This window comes from Phocoena phocoena, chromosome 9, assembly GCF_963924675.1.
Source record: "Phocoena phocoena chromosome 9, mPhoPho1.1, whole genome shotgun sequence".
Taxonomy (NCBI): Eukaryota; Metazoa; Chordata; class Mammalia; order Artiodactyla; family Phocoenidae; genus Phocoena; species Phocoena phocoena.
In genome coordinates, this window is record NC_089227.1 from 48,235,483 (window position 1) to 48,257,888 (window position 22,406).

Genomic DNA, 22,406 nt, shown 5'->3' on the forward strand with positions numbered 1-22,406 from the left:
GCAAATACCTCTGGAAAAGAATACAGGTTTAAATAAAGGACTGATAAGGAGCTATACGGAGAGACTGTGGAAGTTCTAAAGTGGACTTGTGAGAAGTTAGGGGTTTTCTGAGGTTAACAGCATACTTGCCTTATATCTAATTTAACTCCAAACATTACGAGCCAAAACAAATTAGGCTTGACTTTTAGGTCACAAATATAATGATAAAAGGGAAGAAAACAGGATATTAAAAAAAAAAAGTTTCCTGAAGTTATCAGGACATGAGTTTGCAGAACAAAGTGGACAAATGCTCAAGAGAATGTATATAGTGCTAGAAAGATGATCTGAGTTTGAATTAACTGAGCTACAACAGTAACAGAAAGTTTTAAATCAGTAAAGTGTGGTATAAGCATAATCACCATAGGGTTAGAATGGTGATAACAGAGGCATTGGATCAAAACTTTGTTCTCTCAGTAAAGTGATAATCAACCCAGTATGGTCGAAATCAAAAAGGCTGGTATAAAGTACAGGAGAGTGGGACAGGTGAGTATGCGAGAATGAGTTTTCAAAATGTGATTGCTCAAAACCAGCAAGGCCTATATTTTCAAATACAGACCTCAGTCCACACTTTGATACACTGTTTCATAGAACCATTAACCTCTGGATGCCACAGAAAATCCTAAAAGAGAAATGTAAGAAAAGAAGTCAAAGAAAATATTGTATGCACCATTCAAACTAAACTTTAACATCTCTTATAGAGTACTTAAAAGTAAAACACTACCTTATCTACAATATCTTCATCTCTCATCCCATTTTGGTAAGGGTCTCACAATAGTTCTCCTTATGTCCACTTTTGCTTTTCTCTAAAATATTCCCCACATTTTAGTCAGAGTAATGTTTTAAAATTTTAAATCTGATCTTGCCACACCCCTGCTTAAGTATTCAAGGACTTTCAATCAGATGCCCTGAGAATAAATTCCAAAGTCCTTAAAATTCCTAAGAAGTTGCAGGATCTGGCCTCTGCCTAGACATTCTGTCTTTTTTCCTGCCATTTTCCCCCTTGCTAAGTGTCCTTTTGGTTCTCATTCAGCTCCTGCAATGCTCTATGTGCTCCTTTTTCTCCAGGGCTTTGTTCCTGTTCCTTCTGCCTGTAATGCTCATAAATTCTCCCCCTAAGCCTAACTAGCTGGAGGCCTCAGTTAAAACATTATTTCCTCAAGGAGAAAAACTACTTTTAATAATTCCTTGTTCTATACATTTCTAATGCCCCACTTTTTCCTTTTTGCTATCCTTATCCCATGTTTAATTGCACGTAGAAAACTATAATGACTCATACACTCCATTAGATCTAGGACATTGTTCTCTTGATCTCCATCTGTATTCTCAGTATCTAGAAGTCACCTGTGACTGGGAATTCAAGAAATTAATATATGTTCTTTTATGAACTTTGATCCTAAATACATACTGGTTTCAAATTAACGTACAAGATTATTTTTTCCTGGATAAAAATCTGAGAGACCAAATTTTCTATGTTATTACACAAAATAGTGCACACATTTATGAAATTACCTTAATCTACTTATCTACTCCCAATACACTGAAACACATTTAGCATGTTCAAAGCATTAGCTGATCTGCAAATAAATTAACCAATGAATAGTTTCAACATTATAACATTTAGCTTACTGTTATATGAACTTACCACTTTAACTGATGCAGTCTTGTCTTCAAAAGGAATGTTTTCATGCTGCCATAAAAAAGGGGGAGAGACAACAGAGAAATATTAACGTGTAGATTAACTGTATGTAAATAATTCCTCCTTTAGCTGCTTTTGTTCACTCATTTATACACCATATCCCAATTAACTGCATTCAACCTGAAGGGGAAAAGACCTGCATAGACTGCCAAAAAATAAGTGATATTAAACTGTTTATATGTGATCTTCAACATCTAAGATGTAAAGATAAAACTCCAACTATGAATAAGCAGGTATGTGAACATGCCTATGTAAATTATCTTTTTGCCAAGCTTCCCATGATTCAAATTTAATCCTAGTATTATTATCTATGGTAGAGACCGACTGCTGCCAATGTAATATGGCTAGACGTAATATGGGTCATTTCCAGGCTGAAGTTCGCAGGGCAATTCTAGTCTCTGCCTTAACCTGATACAGAGACTGATGAGGTTGAATGTCCCAAATGGTACAACTAGAAAATAGTAAAAATTCCAATAGCAAAAATCGCTGAATGACTGCATGGAGCAAAGCCCCTTGCCAAACCACCTAGGACAAGCAGTGCTAAGTATTAAGATTGTAGCATGGTTTGCTGCTGCAGCAACATCTAGTCTATTCTCACCAATATACTAGTACAGGCCCTGTCTAAACAGGAATGGACATATATGACTCTAGTTTATTGTAGATTTCACTTAGAAGACAGTAAATAGTCCAGTTGTAGAAAAAAAATTAAAATCCAGAGACTACAACTTCTTGTAACTAAGTGTTCCATAAAAAGAATAAAAATCCTTTCATAGTTAAATATCCAGGATGGAACAGGGGTGGTTAATAAGAAGCTAATTCTCTTCCTAAAACCAAGGTTGAAATGTTTTCATTAATTTAACCAGACAGTATTTTTTATAATGAAATAAAGTTTGCTTTTATCAACAAGCTAAATTTTAAAATTCTTATTAGTTCTGCTTAAGCATCTTTTCCCAAAATGACTTTTTTAAAAAAAAATTTTATTGGAGTATAGTTGATTTACAATGTTGTGTTTCAGGTGTACAGCAGTGAATCAGTTATACATATACATATATCCATTCTTTTCCCATGTGGGTCATTACAGAGTACTGAGTAGAGTTCCCGTGCTATACAGCAGGTTCTTATTAGTTATCTATTTTATATATAGTAGTGTGTATATGTCAATCCCAATCTCCCAATTTATCCCTCCCCACCCTATCCCCTGGTAACCATAAGTTTGTTTTCTATATCCGTGACTCTACTTCTGTTTTGTAAATAAGTTCATTTGTACCCTTTTTCCCCAAAAGGGCTCTTGAAGCCATTAATTCAACAGAACTTTAAGGTATGATATATGAAAAGAGCTTTCTTGGTCAAATAAGTCTGGGAAATACTGGGACAGAGAAAAATCATATAGGTGTTCTCCTCCTACTCCATTCTAACCTTTAACAAATTCTTAGAGAAATAGTGTGTCATGAAATTTCTTTTTCCTTTTTGCATAGCACAGTTAATTCAATCAATTCAATCTTTGCTTCCTTTATTATTTTAATATAACATTTGCTATATACAAAATAATATATCACATATATGTAAGTCACAAGGCACAGTAAAAATAAATAAGCACTTGTGAATCCATGGCACAAATCAGAATGCTACCAACACATGGAATGACCTATATAGCCCTCTCCCTCTCAAATTCCGTGCTTTGCCCAAAGAGAACAACCATCTTGAAATTTATTTTGCTTTCTTTTTTATTATACAGTTTTGTCACATGTATATGCATCTTCAAATGATATACTGTTCCGTTGTGTTGGCTTTCACTTCAACTTTAATTTTGAAAAATTTCAGACTTCTTATAGCAAAGTTAATACCTTTTACCAATGGTTAATATTTTCTACACTAGCTTCACGTGTCTCTACGCACCACATGTATTGGGTGGGCCAAAAGGTTAGTTCAGTTTTTTCCGTTAGGTGGCTCTAGTAGCACTTAGTTGTCTTTAACTTCATTCGAAACAATTTTGTTAGATTCTATGTGACAGCTATCGTATCAGCGTGCATTTAAAAAAAGATATCTAAATTGGTGAATTTTTCTGTAGCCATTTTTTTTTTTTTTGCGGTACTCGGGCCTCTCACTGTTGTGGCCACTCCCGTTGCGGAGCACAGGCTCTGGACGCACAGGCTCAGCGGCCATGGCTCAAGGGCCCAGCCGCTCGGCGGCATGTGGGATCTTCCTGGCCCGGGGCACAAACCCGTGTCCCCTGCATCAGCAGGAGGACTGTCAACCACTGCGCCACCAGGGAAGCCCCTTGTGTAGCCATTTTAACACTGAAGATGAAGAAAAAAAGTGACGTTTTTGGCATATTATGCTTCATTATTTCAAAAAGTGAAATGCAAAAAAAGATTTGTGCAGCGTATGGAGAAGGTGTTGTGACTGATCAAACATGTCAAAAGTAGTTTGTGAAGTTTCATGCTGGAGATTTCTTGCTGGACGATGCTCCATGGTCAGGTAGACGAGTTGAAGTTGATAGCAATCAAATCAAAACAGTAATTGAGATCAGTGTTATACCACACAGGAGATAGCTGACATACTCAAAATATCCAAATCAAGCTTTGGAAATCATTTGCACCAGCCTGGTTGTATGAATCACTTTGATGTTTAGGTTCCACGTAAGTTAAGAGAAAAAGACCTTCTTTACCATATCTCCGCATGCAATTCTCTACTGAAATGTAATGAAAATGTTCTGTGTTTAAAACAAATTGTGACGGGCGATGAAAAGTGGATACTGTACAAAATGTGGAATGGAAGAGATCGTGCAGCAAGTGACATGAACCACCACCAACCACACCAAAGGCCGGTCTTCATCCAAAGAAGGTGATATTGTGTATATGGTGGGATTGGAAGGGAGTTCTCTATGACGAGCTCCTTCAGGAAAACCAAATGATTAATTCCAACAAGTACTGCTCCCAATTAGACCAACTGAAAGTGGCACTTGACGAAAAGTGTCCAGAATTAGTCAACAGAAAAATGCATAATCTTCCATCAGGATAACACAAGATCACGTTTCTTTGATGACCTGGCAAAAACTGTTACAGCTTGGCTAGGAAGTTCTGATTCATCTGCCGTATTCACCAGACATTGCACCTTTGGATTTCCATTTATTTAGGTCTTTACAAATTCTCTTAATGGAAAAAAATTCAATTCCCGAGAAGCCTATAAAAGGCACGTGGAACAGTTCTTTGCTCAAAAAGATAAAAAGTTTTGGGAAGATGGAATTATGAAGTTGCCTGAAAAATCGCAGAAGGTAGTGGAACAAAAGAGTGAACACACTGTTCAATAACATTCTTTGTGAAAATGAAAAATGTGTCTTTTATTTTTACTTAAAAAACCGAAGCCAGTTTTTGGCCCACTCTATACATAGTTTTTCTCCTTTGCTGAACCATATGAAAGTAAACTGCAGACATAATAACAATTTCACCCTTAAATACACATCTCCAAAGAATATGTACATTCTCTTACATAACTGCAAAACTACAGTCCCACCTAAGAATTTGACATTGATATTATCTAATTTAATATACAGTGCATGTTCAACTTTCCCTAATTGCCCAATAATGTCTTCTCTATAGTTCTTATATTTTAATCTAGAATTCAATTAAAACCAGGTATTGTGTACCCGACTGGAAACAAGATGGTGGAGAAAAGGGACCTTGATCCTACCTCCTCTCACAAGAACATCAAAATCACAACTAACTGCTGAACAACCATGGATTAAAAAAAGACTGGAACCTACCAAAAAAGATATTCTACACCCAAAAACATAAAGAAGAAACCCAACAAGACAGTAGGAGAGGCACAGTCATGATAAAATCAGATTCCATACCCTGAGTGGGTGACCCACAAGGAGAATAACTGTATCACAGAAGTTCTCCCACAGGAATGAGAGTTCTGAGCTCCATGTCAGGCCCCCAGCCTGGGGGTCCAGCATCGAGAGGAGGAACCCCCGGAGCATTTAGCTTTGAAGGCCAGCGGGGCTTGACTGCAGTAGCTCCACAGGAATGGGGGAAACAGGGCACACACAAGGTCTTGTGAGGGCATACTTAGAGGGCACACATAAGGTCTTGTGAGCACCAGGACCCAGGGCAAAAACAGTGACTTCATAAGAGACTGGACTGGATCTACCTGCTGGTCTTGGAGGGTCTCCTGGGAGGCTTGGGCATCTGTAGCTCTCTCTGGGGTCATAAAAGCTGGTGGTATAATATTGGGGAGTGTTCCTCTACTTGAACTCTTGCTGGAGACAGACATCTTTCTTGGGTAATTAGCATCAAGACCAGGTCCCACCTAACAGCCTGTAGGCTCCAAGACTGGAACACCTTAGGCCAAACAATCAACAGGCTGGGAACACAGCCCCACTCATCAGCAGACAGGCTGCCTAAAGACTTCCTAAGCCCATAGCCACCTCTAGACATGCCCCTTGACATAGCCCTGCCCACCAGAGGGCCAAGACCCAGCTCCATTTACCAGTGTGCAAGCACCAGCCTCTCCCATCAGAAGTCTGCACAGACATCTAGACCAGATTAACCCACCATAAGGCAGACACCAGAAGCAAGAAAACTACGATCTGGCAGCCTGTGGAACCAAGTCTGCAAACGCAGGTCAGAACCTACCTTGAGACCAGCCAGTCACTGGACCTTGGGTAATGAGAGGGAAAGTGTACTGCTGGGACACATAGGACATCCCCTATAGGGGGCCACTTCTCCAAGGTCGAGAAACATAACTAAACTTCCCCATACATAAAAATACAAGTAGAAATTTAGACAAAACGTGATGGCTGAGGAATATGTTCCAGATGAAAGAAAAAGAAAAAAACCCAGAAGAACTAAGTGATACAAAGATAGGCAATCTACCTGAGAAAGAGTTAAGAGTAATGATTGTAAAGATCATCCAAGAAATCAGAAAAAGCATGGATATACAGAGCAAGAAGATACAAGAAGTTTATAGCAAAGAGGCAGAAAAATATAAAGAGCAACCAAACAGAGATGAAGAATACAGTAATTGAAATGAAAAATACACTAGAAAGAATCAACAGCAGAATAAATGAGGCAGAAGAATGGATAATTAGGTAAGTGAGCTGGAAGACAGAGTGCTGGAAATCACTGCTGTGGAAAAGAAAAAAGAATGAAAAAAAAAAAAAAACAAGGACAGTTTAAGAGACCTCTGGGACAATGTCAAATGCACCAACATTCACATGATAGGGGTCCCAGAAGGAGAAGAGAGAGAAAGGTCCTGAGAAAATATTTGAAGAGATAACAGCTGAAAATTTCCCTTAACATGGGAAAGGAAACAGTCACCCAAGTCCAGGAAGCACAGAGAGTCCCATATAAGATTAACCCAAGGAGGAACATGCCCAGAAACACAGTAATCAAACTGACAGAAATTAAAAACAAAGAGAAAATATTAAAAGCAACAAGGGAAAAACAACAAATAACATACAAAGGAATCCCCATAAGACTATCGGCTGATTTTTCAGCAGAAACTGTACAGGCCAGAAGGGAATGGCATGATATATTTAAAGTGATGAAAGGGAAACACCTGCAATGAAGAACACTCTACCCAGCAAAGCTCTCGTTCAGATTTGATGGAGAAATCAAAAACTTTACAGAGAAGCAAAAACTAAAAGAATTCAGCACCACCCAACCAGCTTTACAACAAATGCTAAAGGAATTTCTTTAGATGAAAAGAAAAGGCAACAATTAGAAACAATAAAATTATGAAATGGGAAAACTCACCAGTTAAGGCAAACATAGAGTAAAGGTAGCAAAACACCCACATGCAAATATAACACCAAAACCAGTAACTGTGAGAGAAGGAAAGTACAGATACAGGATATTTGAAATGCATTTGAAATTAAGATATCAGCAACTTAAAACAATCATGTATATATATAGACTGCTATCAAAACCTCATGATAACCACAAACCAAAAAATTGTAATAGATACACATACAAAAAAGAAAAAGGAATCCAAGCACAACACTAAGGATAGTCATCAAATCAGAAAAGGAGAGAACAAAAGAGGGAAGGAAGAAAATAGACCTATAAACACAAATCCAAAACAATGGCAATAAGAACATACATATCGATAATTACCTTAAATGTAAACGGAGTAACTGCTCCAACCAAAAGACGCAGACTGGTTGAATGGATACAAAAATAAGACCCGTATATAGGCTGTCTGAAAGAGACCACTTCAGATCTAGAGACACACACAGAAGGAAAGTGAGGGGATGGAAAAAGGTATTCCAAACAAATGGAAATTAAAAGAAAGCTGGAGTAGCAATACTCATATCAAAGAAAATAGACTTTAAAATAAAGAATGTTACAAGAGACAAAGAAGGACACTACAGAATGATCAAGGGATCAATCCAGGAAGAGAAGATAACAATTGTAAATATATATGCACCCAACACAGGAGCAGCTCAATATACAAGGCAAATGCTGACATAAAGGGAGAAATTGACAGTAACACAGTAATGGGGGGACTTTTAACACCCCATGTATGTCAATGGAAAAATCATCCAGACAGAAAATTAATAAGGAAACACAGGCCTTAAATGACACACAGACCACTGGATTTAATTGATATTTATAGAGCATCCCACCTGAAAGCAGAAGAATGCACATTCATTTCAAGTGAACATGGAACATTCTCCAGGAGAGGTCACATACTGGGCCACAAATCAAGCCTGGGTAAATATAAGAAAACTGAAATCATAACAAGCATCTTTTCCAACCACAATGCTATGAGATTAGAAATCAACTAACAAGAAAAAAAGTATAAAAAACACAAACACGTGGAGGCTAAACAATATGCTACGAAACAACCAATGGATCACTGAAGAAAACAAAGCGGAAATCAAAAAATACCTAGAGACAAATGAAAATGAAACCACGACGATCCAAAACCTATGGGATGCAGCAAATGCAGTTCTAAGAGGGAAGTTTATAGCAATACAAGCTTACCTCAGGAAACAAGAAAGATCTCAAATGAACAACCTAACCTTATACCTAAAGCAACTAGAGAAAGAAGAATAAACAAAACACAAAGTTAGCAGAAGGAAAGAAATCATAAAGATCAGATCAGAAGTAAATGAAATAGAGATGAAAACAATAGAAAAGATCAATGAAACTAAAAGCTGGTTCTTTGAAAAGATAAACAAAATTGATAAATCTTTAGCCAGGCTCATCAAGAAAAAAAGGGAGAGGGCTCAAATCGATAAAATTAGAAATGAAAAAGGATAAGTTACAATGGACACCACAGAAATACAAAGGATCATAAAAGACTACTGAAAGCAACTATATGCCAATAAAATGGACAACCTAGAAGAAATGGACAAATTCTTAGAAAGGTACAATTTCCCAAAGCTGAACCAGGAAGAAATGGAAAATATGAACAGACCAATCACAAGCACTGAAACTGAAACTGTGACTAAAAACTCCCAACAAAATCCAGGAGCAGATGGCTTCACAGGTGAATTCTATCAAACATTTAGAGAAGAGTTAACACCTATTCTTCTGCAACTCTTCCAAAAATTGCAGAGGAAGGAACACTCCCAAAATCATTCTATGAGACCACGATCACCCTGACACCAAAACCAGACAAAGATACCACAAAAAAAGAAAATTACAGGCCAATATCACTGATGAACAAAGATGCAAAAATACTTAACAAAATGCTAGCAAACTGAATCCAACAATACATTAAAAGGATCATACACCATGATCAAGTGATATTTATCCCAGGGATGCACGGACTGTCCAATATCTGCAAACCAATCAGTGTGACACACCACATCAACAAATTTAGGAATAAAAACCATATGGTCATCTCAAGAGATGCAGAAAAAGCTTTTGATAAAATTCAACACCCATTTATGATAAAAACTCTACCGAAAATAGGCATAGACAGAACCTACCTCAACATAATAAAGGCCTTATATGACACACAGCTAACATCATACTCAATGGTGTATAAAAAACTTTACAAACAAATGCTGCAGAACGTGTGGAGAAAATGGAACCCTCTTATACTGTTGGTGGGAATGTAATTTGGTACAGCCACTATGGAGAACAGTATGGAGGTTCCTTAAAAAACTAAAAATAGAGCTACCATATGATCCAGCAATCCCACTCCTGGGCATATATCCGGAGAAAACCATAATTTGTAAAGATACATGCACCCAGTGTTCATTGTAGCACTATTTACAATAGCCAAGACATGGAAGCAACCTAAATGTCCACTGACAAAGCAGTAGATAAAGAAGATGTGGAACATATATTCAATGGAATATTACTCAGACATAAAAAAGAATGAAATAATGCCATTTGCAGCAACATGGATGGACCTAGAGATTAGTATTCTAAGTGATGTGAACCAAAGACAAATATCATACGATATCATTTATATGTGGAATTTAAAAAGTGATACAAATGAACTTATATACAAAACAGAAATAGACCCACAGGCATAGAAAACAGACTTAATGTTACCAAAGGAAAAAGTGGGGGGAGGGATAAATTAGGAGTTTGGGATTAACATATACACAGTACTATATATAAAATAGATAACCAACAAGAACCTACTGTATAGCACAGAGAACTATACACAGTATTGTTTAATAACCTATAATGTAAAAGAATTCTGAAAAATATATATATTCACTTTGCTATACACCTGAAACTTACACAACATTGTAAATCAACTATACTTCAATAAAAAAGAAAAGAAAAAACAGGTACTGCATTTAGTTGTCATGTCTCTTTAGTTTCATTTTATATATCAATTTATCAATACACATCAAATATTATATTCGTTATTTTTTTAGAATCTAGGTTAATTGATACAATGCACCAAATCTAGATTATAAACAGCACTGATAGTTACCCTGTTGAACATCTCTTTACATGAGTCACTTTCTGTAATAGTTCTAAATGTTCATAAGACTATACAAATGTTCACCTCACATAATAATGCAAATTATTTTTTGAAGTGTTTGTAACAATGTACCCTCACTAGTGGTTTGAGACACAGCCTCTCTAATACATCTTGTTAGGCTCCATATTTTTTGCCATTGTCAAACTTAATTTTGCCACTAAAGTAGGTATAAAATGCTATCTCACTATGGTCTTAATTTGCATTTCCCCTATTACTAATGAGGTTAAACATCTTTTAGATTTACACTGGGATTTATATTTCCTCTTCTGTGAAATACCTGATCATGCCTTTCCTCTTTTTATTCTACTGGGTTGTCTTTTTTATTAATTGGTTCCTTTTATCTCTTGGATATACGCAACAAATATTGTCTCCCAGTTTATAGTTGTCTTTTTCCTTTAAGGTATCTTTTTTTTTTTTTTTTTGCAGTACGCGGGCCTCTCACTGTTGTGGTCTCTCCCGTTGCGGAGCACAGGTTCCGGATGTGCAGGCTCAGTGGCCATGGCTCACGGGCCCAGCCGCTCCGTGGCACGTGGGATCTTCCCGGACTGGGGCACGAACCCGTGTCCCCTGCATCGGCAGGCGGACTCTCAACCATTGCGCCACCAGGGAAGCCCTAAGGTATCTTTTGATGAACACATAAAGAACGTGAATCCCGCATTCATCTTTTATTTTACAGTTAGCATTTTTTGTTTCTTATGTACGAAACTTATCCCTACCTGAGGTACCAAAGATATTCTATATTTTTTTCTAAAGGTTTCAAAGTTTTGACTTTCACATTTAAGTCTAAATTCACCTAGAAATGATTATACTTGATGGTGTGAGGTAAGGGTCCAATTTCACTTTTTTCCATTATATAACCAATTGACTCAGCATCATTAATTGAAAAACTTTCCTATCCCTATGGATCTTCAATGGCATATCTGTTAAGTTTTTTTTGTATATGATTGTGTCTATTTTAGAGTTGTATATTCTGCTCCATTGGTTTCTTTGTTTAGCTCTCCCAATACCACATTTTCTTAATTAAAAGATGTCTAGTTAAAATAGGTCTTGATATTGGAGAAGTCCTTTCTACCTTGTTCTTTAGATCTCTTGCAGTTATTTTTGGTCCACTGCCCTCCATATAAAATTTGGAATGAACTGGTAAAGTTCTACAACAAATCCTGTTAGAATTTTTTGAACCTATAGATTAATTGGAGAATAACTGACATGTTTACAATATTGAGTCTTCCCATTCCAGAATACAGTACATAACTTCCATTTAATTATATTTAAATTGCCTTTTAATAAAATTTCATGAGTTTTCTGCATATACACCTTCCTTAGTTACTATGTTTATTCCTATGTACTATGTGCTTTTTATTATTGCACATAGTATATTTTAAATAACATTTTTGAACTCTATATTCCTGACAAGTAGATATGCAATTAATTTTTAACAGCCTTATTGAATTACAATTAATTTTCATATATTTACCTTATAATCAGCTATATTATTAAAATTTTTATTACATCTAGTAAATTTTCTATAGATTCTTTGGGATTTTCTGTGTAGATAACTGTATTATAAAATATCAAGTTTGTTTCTTTCTAATCCTTACATCTTTATCTTTCTTTGGCTGAGGATCTCTAATACAATATTGAACTGAAGCAGCAATAATGGACTTCCTTGTTTTCTTCCTGAGTTTAATGGAAATGTGTCTAGCATTTTACCATTGGAACATTTACTGTAGGATTCTAGAATTTTTATCAGAATAAGTTAGAATACAAAGGAACTTACCTAACAGAGAGAGAATGATACCAATTCTCTGATATTGTCAGGACTTGGTTAATGGCCCAATATGTGATCAAAAAGATTTCATGTGTGCTTTGAAAAAATATATTCTCTGATATCTTAGTGTATGCTTTAAGTATTGAACTATAAGTTCGTAAAATCAGCATATTAAGTCTACTCTATGTTTACTTATTTGCTTGCGCTATTATTAACTGCATGAGCAGTGAGTAATTCTCCCACTGTGGTAGAGAATCTGTCAACTTCTCACTTTAATCATATTAACTTTGGCTTTATATATTTATTTTAGGGCTAATTTATTAAATGCCTATAATTCAAAATCTTCCTAGTGATTTGAATCTTTTGTCACTAAAAAGTATCCCCAATAATGCTTTTGCCTCTTAATCTATTTTGTCTTATATTAATACAACTTATCTTTTTAATAAATATTTGTCTGGTAAATCTCTTCTCATTTTAAATTAAATCCTTCCTATGTCTTTTTGTTTTAGGTATCTTTTTAAGCAGCAGAAAATTCTTTTAAAAATCAATCTGAAAATCTGTGTTTAGCTGACGAGTTTAGACTACTTACATTTATTTTGATTATAAATGTTTCTATTATCTTACTTTTTGATTTCTAGCTCTCTAACACATACACATATTTTATATACATATGAAATGTAAACACTGATTTTTACATGTACATATAAATGTTCATATATATATGTATGTGTGTGTATCAGAGTATATATATGCATGTGTGCATGTGTATGTACATGTGTGCATTATATTTGGTATTAGATGAGTTTGGTTTTAATTTTTTTCTTCTTCTGGTTTGGAATTACCCACCTTAATTCTATCCTTTTAGTCCTTGCCCTTGGACTAAAGGGCATCATTAACTTAAGTTCTAAAGTAAGATAATACCTGGGGATTCCCCTGGTGGTCCAGTGGTAAAGAATCCGTCTTCCAATGCAGGGGATGCGGGTTGGACCCCTGTTCAGGGAACTAAGATCCCACATGCCATAGGGCAAGTAAGCCTGCGTGCCACAACTACTGAGCCCATACGCTCTGGAGCCCGTGCGCCACAACTAGAGAGAAGCCCGCGCACCACAACTAGAGAAAAGCCCATGTGTTACAAGGAAGAGCCTGTGCACCACAAGGAAGAGCCCATGCACCACAAAAAAAGATCCTGCATTCTGCAATGAAGATCCCACATGCCACAACGAAGACCTGATGCAGCCAAAAATAAAAAAAATAAAATATTAAAGTGTATTGTGTAGTTTGTTGATGAATTAAAAAAAAGTAAAATAATACCTTAAAGAGTAAAGAGGACATCAGAACACTAATTGTGGTCATCTCTCTCTGATTTATATGCTATTGTACTGTCTTTTTGTAAAATGTAAAAAGACATTATTATTTTACACAGACACTGTTTAGATTTATATACAAGTTTACTATTTTCTTTAACCATTGTTTCAGATCATTTTTTTCTGAATTATTTCTCTCCTTCTTGAAGTTTATTCTTTAGAAAACCCTTTAATATAAGTTTAATGTGGCAGCAAACCCTCATAGTTTTTGTTTATCTGAAAAATGTCCTATATTTCAAGAACAGAGGAATCTGTATGCTAGGGATACAATTCTAGGTTGAAACTTACATTCTATCAGAACTTTAAAGTTATTAGTCTACTGTCCTCTGGCTCCCAATATTACTATTGATAAATATGGTGGCTCAAAGCTTAGTTTTCTACATATAGGTTATTGCAGCCACTGGCATCTGTCTTTAGGGCAACCTGAATCTCTGTTGCACGCCTACTGTTATTGTTCCCATCTCTGGTTTTGCCTCACAGTTTGTTCCTTTTTGGGGGTGTGTCTCCCATTTAGAAATACATCAACAAGTATTTTTTTAATCTAGGATCTAGTTGGTTTGAAGTGGAAGAGGCCCCCAGAGTATCTACCTTGCCCTCTGGCTGGAAGTAACACAAACAGGTTTCTTTACAGCAAGACTTTTCAAGTTTTTAATATCCTAGCCTAAATTAAAACCATCTAAGAGGGGGATATGATATCTGGCTCTGCCCAAACTTATTTGACCAGAACTTCGTACAGAACTAGTCTTCCACAAAATATAATTTGAAAAAAGAAAATCCTGCTCTAAAGCTTCCTTTTTAAAAAATTTGCCCCAGTACAGAAAATAAATTCAAAAGAATATTATCTTCAATACTCCTATTCCACCTAAAGAATCCCATTACCAAGGCTAAAAAAAAAAAAAAATTAACTTCACAACATGCCAGGCACAAGAAACATATTCAAAAAATAATGATGATACACAATCTCTGTCCTCAAGGTGTTCAGAGACAAGAGAATAAGTAAAATACAATTTGGCAAATGTTCCACTATCAGTTTAATCTAAATAGTTTCACAATAACTGTCTCTTTAAGACTGTGACAAACTGTCTTTGTTTCTTTTTAAAATGCATATAAAATAACATGTATCTTGTCTGATAATTGTGGGATAACTAGGAACCGCTAGAAAATAAAAATTGGAAACGTAGAGCTCAGAAACAATGTACCATATTGTACCTACTTTCGGCTATAGACTAAACCATTACAGATTTTTTTCAACTAACTGTTGCCAAATACATTATTCCAATTTTCAAGAGTCACACTATTCTAGGCCTAGAAATACTAAAAATGTTTTTTTAAATCAGACATCTGCTTTTAAATGTTTACTAAGTTTTTTACTTTAAACTGTAAGAATCTCAGGTCATTAAATAGTTTCAACTCTTCTGTATAATTTTGTATGTATAAATACAAGTGGAAAATACATTTATAGATACCAAATAAAATGAAAGGTTGACTTTGTTATTTTCTATTATTCAGCTTTAAAATCTATACTAGCTTTTCCTGGTAGACAAAATCTCTAATAGCCTATAGACTCTTCTCACAAGGAGTAGTTCCTAAAGACTTAGTATCCATTACCATCATCACTGTGAAACTAGCTACTTAAGCTGTTAAGTCCCTGATTTTTCAACTCCTTGCCGCTGGGCAAGTTGATGTGTACAGATAGATTTTCATCATAAATTCATGAGATATTACCCCTACAATTCTGAACTTTTTGTACTTTACTTTTTTCTTCTTGCCATTACCCACTCCCAACCACATGCAACTGAAGGCAGGGATTAGAACCTTAGATCACTTAAAAATGTACAAACAGAAAGATATGATGAGATAATTCCCCCCAAATTAACTAATTAACAAACTGATTAACAGAAAGATGTTCATCCTTGTTAGCTTTTAAAAAAAGACATATTTTTAAAATGAGAAATTAAGAAGAGCAGAAATTTGTTACACTGTCACTTTAACTATATAGCATGAATGCCTAGTGCCAGAAAGGTTACAGAAAATTAGGTCCCAATGTACATTGCTACTTACAGTATAGATTGAAACAGTTTAACAATATAATCAATAATTTTAAAAGCATTTATATCCTTTAAACTAGTATTTGCATTGTAAAGATTCCGTCCTAAGGAAATAATTTAAAAAGCAAAGTTTTCACACAAAAATGTCCGTTTTTAAATTGTAAAATAAAAATTAGAAAACTACAAAAAGTTAAGAAAAGGGAAGATTATATAAAATCACATTATATCCATTCAATAATATGTTGCCGTTATGAAGATGCGTACATTGATTGTATAATATGGTAAACTGTGATAAGTGGTGGGGATAGAAGCAAGATATAAAATTGTCCATGCTAAACTATTACAATTTTGTTTCCAAAAGAGTCTGAAAAGAAATATGTCAAAATATTAAAAGGAGGATAAGGGATATTTCTTCTTTGTTCTTTCTACAATTTTTTAAAAAGGTTTCCATGGAAAGAATTTTAATATTTCTGAAAATGAAAAGTTTAAGTCAATGAAAAGCTTGCCAATACCTTACCCGCCACTTCTTTTTCTTATGTTCCCCATTATGGCAAATTGTCCCTGTTTTCCCCCTCCACCTTTCACTAAAACCAAAGTAAAATTTTATAGTTCCTTTTGTTAATGTGAAAGGGCACATTCCTCCTATAACTATTCAGTTGGCTAACTTCTAAAACAATACGCTAATGAAATGAATAGACAAAATTTACCTTATTTCCTTCTTCTTTAAATTGGGGATTAATTATTTTTACAAAAGAGTAAAACAATTGACGAATTCTGGAATCTCCAATAAATGCAATATGTTTATCTACAAGGCAGTTCTTCGCTTCACTGAAATCAACAAAGACATCAATTAGAATAAGGAAAATCAGCATACTGGCACTTTTCAAAGCACATAATTTGTGAAGAAAGTAGTACAGCATTATTACATACACAGTTATGTTGCTTTAGAAATAGGTGGCCAGGTTTGTTTAACCTACCAGTCCGTGTATGATCAACTAACTCTCAATAATAACAGCCCTCATCTAATAAGTGTTTCAGATGTACTCTAACCATAGTAAGTGCTTTATATCTGTTGTCTCAGAATAACTCCATGAGGTAGCTATCCAAGTCCCAAAGCAAGAGTCCTTCATTCACGGGCAATTGCCCTGGGCCTGGTTATCTCTCACCTGAGATAAAGCAGATTGGTCCAAAGCTTTCCCTGATGCTTTAGAGCGAGAATATTCCTTTGGACTCACCCCTAACTCCTACCCTGTCAGCAATTCTCTACCATCACATAGTAGACGTACCATCTATCACTTTCCCTGATTCACCAACACTTTTCTAGCAGATATTAAGACCCATCTTAGAAAAGAATACAAGCAACAAAATGAAGAAACTACCTGATTTTGTACTTATGCATCATACAGCTGTGAGGTTGCCAAACTTTCTCTCCAAGAAATCTGCCACTTGAGAGAAGGTATTCACATGAATCATTTCCTATAGTAATTAAACACAATAATGTTGTAAACAATAGTTAAATTCTTATATGTTGGTTATTTGACCCCATTTAAGCCTTTGAGATGAGGGAGTACAGAGTTTTCTATACTTCACTATACCCTCTAGGTACATATCACTCATCCATGAGAAGCAAATATTAATATATTAATATTCAAGAGGATTAGAGCCACTAATGACAGATACTTTACCTAGAAAATACTTCATCCCCAAAGCTACATTCACTGCTTTGGTAGTTCCTTCTGCTTCAGGTTTTCCTTCCAAGGACATCACCTTGCCTCAAACTAGCCTTTATATCTGTTTATCACTCCTACTTCTAGTTGGGAAAGAAAAGTTTAAGGGATAAAAGAGAAGACTTTGGAAATGACTTCCTATTCGACTATTATAGTACTCAGTGCATTAGCATATCTGGAAACCTAGTAAATACTGAAGTATTTTATAAATCTACTCCCTAATTTTCACAGCTTCCCTGGAAGTAGGGTATCCCTATTCTGTAAATGTGCAAAGGAAGACTTATGCAAGAACTTCGGAAAAAGCTCAATAAAATTTCATCCTTTTGCAATCTCACAAAGATAAGACTTAAAACTATGTTAGTCAAATGGTGGCTGAAGATACACATGATCAGTACCAGTAATGAATGCTGCTGTTAATATTTAGCCCCTCCACTTCTCTCGATTGTCTCTTGCCTCCGTTAGGATGACCAACTAACTCCTCCTAGTGTGGTTGGGACTGCCACAGTTTTAAACAGAAAATTCCACATCTGCAAAACCCCTCAGTCCTGTGTAAACTGGGACAGATGGCTACCCTGCTTCCTTTGGCCATTTTACCGTACATTAGCTTAATGTACATGGTCAATGTACGTGGTTAAAAAGGGGATTGGAGACATTAAAAAAGTTCAAATATGTCAAATGGATGAGGGAAAAACGAGATGTGTACATTAACTGTGGGGTTATGATAAAATACATGTGTTTTTAAATTTGATCTCTAGTTCTTTACTAACAGTCAACAGCGATCTCTATTTGTTTTACAAATAGTTAAGGTCAGGATAGGGCATCTGGTAAAAATACTACAGAACAAAATGGTGGGGATAGGGAAGACCCAAAGATTTTTAAAGTAGAAGAACACATCTCTTTTCTCAATCCAGTTATCCATTTATCTGGTCAACATACAGATAACGGTGATACAAATACAAGACAGGTATGCATAAATAATGAAAGTGTTGATACCACAGTGTCATAAATTCTAAAACAGAACAGGAAGGAAAAGTGAAAATACTGCATTATTCTGTTGGTGAAAAACTGGATAAGGAAAGTAGAATACCAATTATTACATTTTTGCAGTTACATGTGTAGCCTGAGCAGCTTTTTCTGTATTTGAAAGATTTTTTAATAACATCTAAGGAAACTATAAATAATCAGTTCTTAATTCTTTCCAATTCTTAAAAACTAATTCTAGTTCTAAAAAATTACGCTATATAATCGAGGAGTAAAAAAAAAAAGGACTAAAGGAACACACAATTATTTCCTAAAAACAGCATTCCTGCTGCATTCTTTTATAATGGCCATTTAATAAAATCCTATTAAAAATCTAGTAAATGTTTAAAATTAGGATGAAAATTCCGTATTTATACCACTTCTACCTCTTTAAATACATCTATTAAACTAAGTGAAAAGTTAGTAACCCATCTATTTTCTTAAAAAGTTATATGAAGTTGTAAATAACTGGTATTAATTCTGTGAAGTTTTTCTTCCTTTTCTTTCTTCATCCCTTCCTTTTTTTTTTGGTGGTGTTGTTACTTGATTTTTGTTTTTTAATAGAAGCCTAAACAGGAACACACCTTGATCAGTCTTCAGTGTGTGGGACTATACTCTTTGTTAACCATGTCTATGGGTTATGAATATGATTTTGTGGAGACTGAAGTACCATACCAACATCTTAAAATAACCAATTTTCTCCACCAGAAAATATGTTTTAAAATGCCAAACTCTTCTTCCTCTCTTCAATATTACTACTCAGACATTATTTTTCAGTAGTTCAGCTAGTAGAAAACAAAAGCTCTAATCTCAAGAACCCACATTAGAAAAACCTGATAGCAAAACAGATTTGAAGTTGCCACTAACCAAAAGACACTATAAACACAGTACTGTAGAGACTACTAGTCTTTCCAGGGAAGAAGTTCTTAACCAGGTAATGAATGCTAGTTAATGGTGACTCTTCATAATATATTTTATATTGCAAATTAAAAAAAAATAATCCTTGTATCTGAAATTAATAGTCTTTGTATCACATCAGTTAAGGTCCATTCAAAAGACAGAAATTACACCAGCTATTTTAATAGAGAGAATGTAATATGACGAACTGTTAGGAAAGTAAAAGAATTGCTAATTAGATAAATGACAAGGCAAGAGGAGACTGGCTTTTATATATTTGTCAGCAAAATAATGAAAGTAGTAGTAATAATAAATACTATTATTATCTGATTTTTAAAAATTAACCGGATCTAAAAAAGAAAACTCCACAAAATTCCATACTCTAAAACTAGTTCTCTTTTCCTGGGAAGGAAATATTTTAAAAATCAAATCACTAAATGTAAATCTAAATGTTAAAATAAGTTAATGTGCCACATTTTTATTATGTATACTAACTACATGTAAACATCTGCTAGCACATTATTTTCCTTTCAGAATTTACCCAGAAGCACCCCAAACAAAAGAAAAAAAAAAACAAAATGCAGTCATTATTTTCAATTGCTTCATATAATTTTGATAGCTACTTTAATACAACCAGCGTGAAATGAAAGTCACCAAGTGCTCAGATAAATCAAGCTAAGAACACAATTAAAAAAAAAAAAAAGCAACTAAAGGGATAGAATTATCTACTTCAGCTATCTCCAATACAAAGATTATCTAGATGAATAGCTGTCTTCCTCTTCATTCTGTTATCTTAAGCATAAGCATTCTGGTTTGTCAACCTAAAGTCTCAGGTTTTCATGCATGATTTTTCTATAATAGAAAAATACTAAGAGCAAACAAAATAAGTAAAAAGACAAACAAGTTTTTAAAAAACTGAAAAACAAAATAGAACTAAAGAAAACATCTGATGTGCTAAATAAACCGTAGCTTTTGTTTTCCTTTGAATAGAATACCTCTGGCACGTTGAAACTTTAGACTTAATCATCCTGCCAAGGCTGTGCGTTTCTTACTATCCACCATGAAAATACTAGATCATAGAGTTTACAATATGATCTGCAGAATATTTTATTTGCCTAAAATTCAGCAAGTTATACTTTCGTCTGTGCTGAAAAATCACAATATACATTTTTCTTTAGATAAGCTAGGAGTGCCTCATTACAAGTTGTGTCATGTAGATGAGGATCTTTCTAGCAGTCAAAGAAAGAAAAGGCTGAGAGACCTAGAGCTACTTCTTTCTTGCTTTAACTTCTGAAGTTTTGAACTTATTTTTCTCCAAAACATGCAATAATATTTAACATTTAATATCCCTAGTGGTAGAAAGGAATTAGATTAGAATTAGATTTCAACAAAATTAAAACGTTTGAAGCAAGTTAACTTTATTAAAAAATTCAAATTCATCTAGGTTGGAACTACCCTTAAGGCTACAGATACTGGCTTCTTGTCACAGAAATGATGTTTTTAGTCTGTAATCACAATATTAATGGACATTTTGTGATTCAGTAATGTTAAAATTTAGAAAAAATAAAATTAAAAGAATATTTTTTAAAGGTCATTCTATTATATTTTGTGAAAATAATATTAAGAATGCAACCCCCCCCACAAAACTCTACCTTCTAAAGTTGAGATCAGAACATGCTATTAGAACACGAAATTAAATCAAAACCAAAAGAACGAAATGCAAGGAGGAAAAGAGAAAGAAATGAGGACTTTGAAAATCTATTTATTCAATAAGTGTTTATGGAGTTCCTACCGTGTGTTAAGCTCTGATGATTTAAAAGATGAATAAAATACCCTTGGAAGCTCAAAGTTTGTGTGGGGCTGTCAGATACAAATTATTATAATACAAAATGATAAGGGTGTACTAGTTACTGTAGAAACACTGAATTCCTAATTCCTACTTCTGTGCTGGTGACATCCGAACCAGGACTTGAAAGAAAAATCTGTACTTTCTTTCAAGGAGAGAGACAGGTCATTGCAGACAGAGAAAATCAGATATCTGTGAGATATGCAAAAGCGCAAAGCATATGTGGACTGTGAGCCTGGAGTTCCGGAAGAAGGAAAAAAGATAAACATAGGTAATAAAAAGTAAGCTTTACACACGCAACTTTTAGAAATCACCATTTACTGGAAAAAGGATAAGAAAACTCTTGTCTGGCACTGTGAGGCTGAATTGGTATTTTTAAATGGTTTAACCCATGTCCCGCTGGAAAATGCTTTCTCACTCCACCTTTTATACATCACCACTGTCTAAGAGGTTCTGAGAAAGTCAGAATATAACATAATGACATGAGGCAGACTAACTGGGTTTTAAATCCTAGCTCAGTCAGACTAACTGTATCTTTAGGCAACTTAACCTCTCATGCCTCATTTTTAAAATGTGAAAAAAAAAAAAAAGGTTAAAATGTGAATAATACTGTAATTAGCTGAATCTAAGACCACTGATTATAAAATACACCATTATTTTAGATAACAGTAGGAAAAATGTTATCAATTAAACTTTGACATGCAATCAAAGTTTTAAAAACTCATCTTGATTACAGAGATACTAAAAAAGGTGGGGGAAAGAAGAGGGGAGGATGAAATCTGGTAATTGTATCTACCTCATTGACTGGTTGTAAAGACAAAATGAGTTAAAAGATGTAAAACCTTTAGTAGAAGAGCACCCGGCATATAATAAGTGCTCAATGATAGCCTGTAGTTTTGCCAAGCCTTACTTCCTGTAGTGTGTAATGTTTTACTTTCTGTAGTTCGTAAAGCAAGAGATACTGAATATGTGTATTCCAACTGCATTCAGTCTACCTTGCCTGAGGCAAACTCATAAGCATGCATTGAAGATTTTAA

General features: G+C 34.8%; 1 protein-coding gene across 1 annotated transcript in view; it reads right to left on the reverse strand.

Moving 5' to 3' along the window:
• CASD1 (CAS1 domain containing 1) overlaps window positions 1-22,406 on the reverse strand; it is a 73,752-nt gene that overhangs the window by 49,177 nt on the left and 2,169 nt on the right. Inside the window, exons 2-5 of the mRNA XM_065883890.1 lie at window positions 17,259-17,355; window positions 16,587-16,707; window positions 1,682-1,726; window positions 596-658 (exon numbers count right to left, since the gene is read on the reverse strand). Of these exons, the coding sequence (XP_065739962.1) occupies window positions 596-658; window positions 1,682-1,726; window positions 16,587-16,707; window positions 17,259-17,355 (326 nt within the window). The remainder of the gene's footprint in view (window positions 1-595; window positions 659-1,681; window positions 1,727-16,586; window positions 16,708-17,258; window positions 17,356-22,406) is intronic.